The 6,000-nt window shown below is 53.2% G+C and overlaps 1 protein-coding gene across 1 annotated transcript in view; it reads left to right on the top strand.

The window, feature by feature from the left end:
* CSK (C-terminal Src kinase) overlaps nt 1–1,652 on the top strand; it is a 63,373-nt gene extending 61,721 nt beyond the window's left edge. The window contains exon 13 of the mRNA XM_044450514.1: nt 394–1,652. Within this exon, the coding sequence (XP_044306449.1) occupies nt 394–576 (183 nt within the window). The 3' untranslated portion in view covers nt 577–1,652. The remainder of the gene's footprint in view (nt 1–393) is intronic.
* The last annotated feature ends 4,348 nt before the right edge of the window (nt 1,653–6,000 follow it).

Consider the following 6,000-nt stretch of genomic DNA (forward strand, 5'->3'; position numbering starts at 1 on the left):
GTCTGTGGAAGAATCCAGTGGTTTGCAGATGTTGGGGAAACAACCTCAAAACCTTCGCATGTGCAGTCCACTGCCCTTCGTGGCTCTTGGACCTGGTGGCATGTTCTTTCTTAGGCCCCACCGGGTTAGATTTTTGGGGGAAGCAACGAGGCAGTGATGGCAGAGGCTTGTTGTTCAGAACCCAGTGCCGTCCAGAGGCATTCGGGACAAAAGTTTTAAATAAATAGATGAGAGTAGCAGCTTCACACACTAATACGGGACCTTGAAATGCCCACACAGGACAAAGCGGATTGTCTCTGCTTCCCCTGGGGAGGACTGAAATGAAGACGGGAACCTTTAGGGTCTTCTTGCTCTTCCATTTTTAAGGGCCTTGTGTTTTCTCCCCCGCCCCAGCCTCTGAAAGATGTAGTTCCTCGCGTTGAGAAGGGGTACAAGATGGACGCCCCCGACGGCTGCCCTGCAGTGGTCTACGAGGTGATGAAAACGTGCTGGAACTTGGACCCCACGCACCGGCCTTCTTTCCACCAATTACGGGAACAGCTAGAGCATATCAAAGCCAAGGAACTCTACCTGTGAGGTAGATGGGAGGGGCGGGGCTTCCTCTGGACACGCCTCCTCCTCCTCCTCCTCCTCCTCCTCCCATCACTTCCTGTGATCCACCTCCTGTGCACGTGTGTCAGCGTAGGGACCGAGCGGAGCGATTTTGTTTGGGTTTATTTCAGGAATCAGAATTCAAGGGACTGTACTTAGAGAAGCATCTCGGACTGCGCATATCCCCTCCGCAACCCGGCGAGTGGACGGGGTGTCGTCCGCCTCCTTCCCCCTGCAGGAAGGCTATCGTGTCCCTTTTCAGCAGAGGTCATCCTGGAGATGCCCGAGCAAGACGAGATGGCGGAAGCGGCACTCTCTCCCCGCTCTGCTCCCCAGGCCCGTAGGAATCCCAAGCCGCCGGGTCGGGGCAGGTCTTCACCTCCCGAACACGCTCCGGTCCGCCCTCCTCTCTCGCAGGACGGCCTGCCCCTTCCACCCACCGTTAACTTCGCCCTCGAGCCCTAGTGGGCGTTCCCAGTCCTCACTGGGAGGAATGGAAGGGGGCGCACGCCGAAGCGGCTCGGGGGAGGCGAGCGGGGGGCAGTGTCAGCGGGGTGAGGGGGAGATGAGGATACTTTTCCTGGCCTTCTCAGTCACTCCCAGAACTGCTGGAAAATACCCAAATTACCAATCCAGTATCTTTTTCTCTGTTTTGTTCTGTTTTTTTTTGACTGCTTATTGTTCAGTTTTTACTTTGGTTAGTTTTTTAATTATTATTTCCTACTGCTCCAGGAATCAGCCATTTTGCTGGGTTTTACTAAAGTTACAAATCTTATTTTTTAATGTAATGATAAAAAAAGGTTTTAAAAAAATGAACACACATACAAACACACATGCTACAAACATGGCAAACTCGCTCATCCCCCCCAACCGAAGGAAGGCAGGGTGAGTTTAAAACTGCAGAACCACCAGGACGATGTGGGAATTGTTTTGCTTAAAACGGTGTTTGCATGCTGTCTCCAGAGGCCTTTTCCAGTCTTGTCTAGTGCTTTATCTGCTCATATAATACTGCCAACTGTGAGATTAAACTATAATAAAAACCATTCCATACGAACACGTTACTTCCGGCGTCTGTTGTGATCTTTTTCCCCAGTTGTGGTTCTACAGTGTGCTTTGAGTCCCTTGCTGGATCCCTGGCAGAAATGGGCTGGCCGCCTGCTTGATCCCGAGTGGACAGCTCCAGATCCCATCTTACAGTGCCCATCAGCCTCAGCCCTCAGCTTCACCCAGCTCAATCGCTGGGGTATGGAGGACTTGCCAAGATGTCTTCTTGGGAACCGCTTCCCCTTGGTGCAGACCAGCGATGAGGAAAATGGGGCCCTCGAGATGATGTTGGACTACAATACCCATCATCCCTCACTATCGGCTGTGCTGGCTTGGGCTGTTGGGATCTGCAGTCCAACTGCTCAGCTGAGGCAGCATACGAGGTGTGAAGCCAACAGCAGCCTGACCGGAAAGGACCTGGAGGAAACGTTGGTCTCCCATCAGCAAAGCCCCCTCCATAGCTGAGATGGCTCGCCCAAGCTGCTGCCCCCTCAGACATTTAGGACTTCGCCTCCCATTAGCCCCAGCCAGCAGCAGGCCAATGATCAGTAATGCCGAGCATTCTCATCCAAAGCAACTGGAGGACACCGAGATGCCGTGTTTCTGCTCCCTGCAGACTTTCGCCACCAGGTGGTGATCTGTCCTCGCCTTGCAAGAAGCACAGCCATTTTGCTTGGCGAAGGGGCAAAGGCTTCCCCAGATCATTTCCAGCCGGTCCCAGGAACAAGTGCTGTGAGGGGCTCATTGCTCCCTCCTTCCCCCCCACCCCTCCCCTCCTCCCCCTCCTCCAGGAGCCCCCGCATCGTTCCCACACCGGCCTGAAAGCGGGGTGCGTCACCTCCCACAGCAGAAAACCGGGTGGTTCCTTGCATCCAGGAGCTGCCAAGCAGCTCCGAGAACAACCTGTTGCTGGGAATTGCCCCTGGCCAGATGAGAAGGAATTTGCATTGGCAACTAAGCCTGGGGGGGGGGGGGGCATATTGATTGCCCTGTTGAACCATCAAGGCCCCTTCCCGGCCCCGATTCCCTGCCCCAAACCTTGATGAACTTGGCCATATCATGGCAGATGGAGATGCCCAGCACCGCTGCGCTTGTCTAGTAATCCCGGAGGGGCCAGCGCCCTATCCAACTGGGGGGCAGTTTCAGTGAGACTGTGCCCCCATGTCAATTGCAGACCACCACAGCTGCCCCCCCCCCCAGGGATGTGCTGGCATTGGCAAGGTGCCAGAAGGCAGGACCCTCTTGGGAAGTGGCCCCTAGAAAAGGAAAACGGGAGACACAGTGCTTCAAGTCCCCTTGCGAGGAAAAGCAGCGCTGGAGCACACTCCTGCCACCCGGAGTAGCTTTTGTCCTGAGAGGGACCGCTTGGCAAAGCGAGCTGAGCAGGCTGGGAGGCGGCTGGTCCATCTAGTCCGGTTTTGCCGGCACGGGCTGGCAGCAGCGGCTCCCCAGGGCGTCAGGCGGGGGTTTTCCACCTGTGCATGGAGATGCTGGGATCAAGCTTGGGGCTTTCCCTGTGCCAAGCAGGCATTCTATCCCTGGGCAATGCTGCTGCCAACATCTGGAGCTTTTGGGATGCTGCCCAGGCGCTGCTGCCTATAAGGAATTGCAGAAGCCCAGCCCTGATGTGATGTTTTAAGGTGCAAAAGACCTCGGCCAGGGCATGTCCAGCCCAGAGTTGGCGCAGCTGGAAAACCATCCTCAGAAACGAGTCTCCAAAATGGTTATTTAGGCTAAGAGAAGCCCTGTATCTTCTCCCGGATAGAAAAGTCTTCTGACCAAAGGCCTTCCTTCTCTCTCCCACCGTGGCTGTTTGCCAGCATGTGCTGACTAGCTAGGCCAACCCAGCAAAGTATTGATCAACAGAGCTCCCTCCCTCGCACCCACCGTATTTCAATCAATACGCATCGTCTAAGGATGGTTAAAATCAAACGTGAAATACAATTTGCTGCATTCCGTGTCCTTTTCAAACCCTGCATTCCGGACCTGGTCTGTCCACAGACCACTGTGCTAAAACTCACCATCTGTATCTCGCTATAGATACACTGTGATTGTACAACTGCTATACTATTATTTTATGTGTTCTGCGTTTCCCAACTCAGTACGAAATCCAGGCCGGCTTTACTGGGCAAACTTCCTTCGGCAACATTTGGATCCTGTTGTGCTCCCTGACTTGTGAGAAGAGGGTGTTAAACTTTCAAGAAGGGTGTTGACCTTGTATGTGGCCGCTTCCTAGGATATACTTGTCAACATGCAGAGGGCTTTACAGCATACAAAAGGACAGATCCCTGCCCCAAGGAGCTTACAATATAAGAAAACAGAAAACAAACTGGAAAGGTGGGGGAGGTATGGCATAAAAGGTGGAAATGTGTGAGTTGTCATCCGTGAAATCAGTATAAAAGAGCAATCTTCAACCTCAGGAGTGTGGAAACTGACACTCTGGGCTAAATTTGGCTCTCGAGCTCATGGTCATGCCTTTTCCCCACCCACAGGTTATTTATTTATTTTATTTTTCGATTTGTATCCTGCCTTTTTCCTACAAAGGGCTCAAGGCAGCTTGCATCTCCTCCTTCATCTTATCCCCACAACAACAACCCTGTGAGGTAGGCTGGGCTGAGCTTCTGTGACTGGCCCAAAGTCACCCAGTTGGCTCCATGGCCGAGCAGGGACTCGAACCCAGATCCCCCGAGTCCCGGTCCCATGCTCTAACCACTACACCACACTGGCTCTCTCAGATTATTTGGGGTTCTGGCTTTTACAGTTTCTCTCCCCCGTTCCAAAAGGTGCAGATCTCTCTCCTAAGGCTTCAGTGTCGCAGGAAGTGCTTTAAGGGGGAATGTGCTGGTGTCTCTGCTAACTTTGGCCCTGCCGCCTTTTGCCTTTCGCTCTGCCCGCCCCAGGATTGTGACCCCCCCCCCCCAGAGCGGCTCTGAAACTCGACCCCCAGGCTGGACTACGTTGGGTGACCTGCTCCACTGGCGCACTTGGAAGTAAGTCGGGCTTATTTCCAAGGAAAGAGATGTGGCATTGCAGAATGGCGTACGGGAGGGAGGGGCGCACGGTTCGACACAGATTGCCTTCCCCCACACAACTTTGCTGGGCTCTTCCTGAGAGTGTCTCTCACCTACAGCAAGAAAAGATTAAAATAGTTCCTTTTCCACTGGAGAGAATTATTCAGTGTTAAAAAATATTCGGTGAGCTAAAGCGCTTTGTCTTTGCCATTCCGGGTTGGCAGGAACGCCGGAGGGCAGGAAAGCCACGCTACTTCCATGCGGGGGGAATGGTCAGCTAGGGTCAGGCGCCGAGAGCCGGCCTGGCATTGCGGCTGGCAAGCCTGCAATGGGTTTGTGCAGATGGTAAGACTGACGGCTGGGAGGAGCGTTTGGATGGCAGGCTGGGGCATGTCTGTCGCTGAGCGTAGAGGGAAGTTGTCCGTGGTTGTGACAGCTCACTGTTCAGTTCTTTTCTGAGCGCGGCTCCCGGGTTCCATATCAGGAGCTGTTCAGCCTTTCAGACGCTTGCAAAATGTTCAAGCAAAACCCCGCAGAAGTGGGATATTGTCTTGTCCGAACCCAGCCGTGATAACAAGCCGTGATGAGCAACGCACAGTTCGCAAGCCAACAACAAACCATGGATTCCTTTCGTGGAGGGTTGTGGTTACAATGGGCTGGCTTCCTGGGGGAACTGCTGGCGTACAGGGTCCTGAGCTAGTTCAGGGGTGCTGAACCTTTCGTCCCAAAGGCTTATTTCGGTTTTGGAGAACAGCTCGGTGGTCACATTCCAGTGATGGGGAAGAGATGAAAGCAAAAGGAGGCAGGTCAAAAATAGTAGGAGAAATACTGAAAATACACACACTCTGTAGCTTAAAGCGCTGACGGCCAGTAACAGAACCTTAAGGGGGAGCAATTTGACCCTTCTGAATTTGGGGCAGGGGAGAGAACAGCCCCAAAGCCAAACGCTGGGGGGAACAGGCTGGGGCTGTCCCAGAGGGTGTAGCCAGCTGAGGGGATCCAGGTGGCCAAATCAGCCCATGGGCTAGCCAGATTTGGCCCACGGGCCTGTAGTTCAATGTCTGTGGACTGGATTGTTCTGTGCTCTGACTAATCAGAAGTCTTACGATGTTCATATGAGAAGAGATGCTCAGCGACACAGATTCATTCCCCACATAAAATCATGTACATTCACCACACTTTCATTCTTATTATTTGCATTTCTATACTGCCCTTAGCCACAGCTCTGCGTCCATTTTCTCCTTGGACAGATCGCAGCTGTCTGGAGATAGAAATCTGCTGCAAAGGACTGCCAGCCAGGGTGGGGGTGGTATATGCTGGCATATATGTGCCATTTAACCATTTCCCTTCTGGC

Source organism: Varanus komodoensis, unplaced genomic scaffold (genome assembly GCF_004798865.1).
Source record: "Varanus komodoensis strain SLA01 unplaced genomic scaffold, ASM479886v1 scaffold67, whole genome shotgun sequence".
In the NCBI taxonomy this organism is placed as follows: Eukaryota; Metazoa; Chordata; class Lepidosauria; order Squamata; family Varanidae; genus Varanus; species Varanus komodoensis.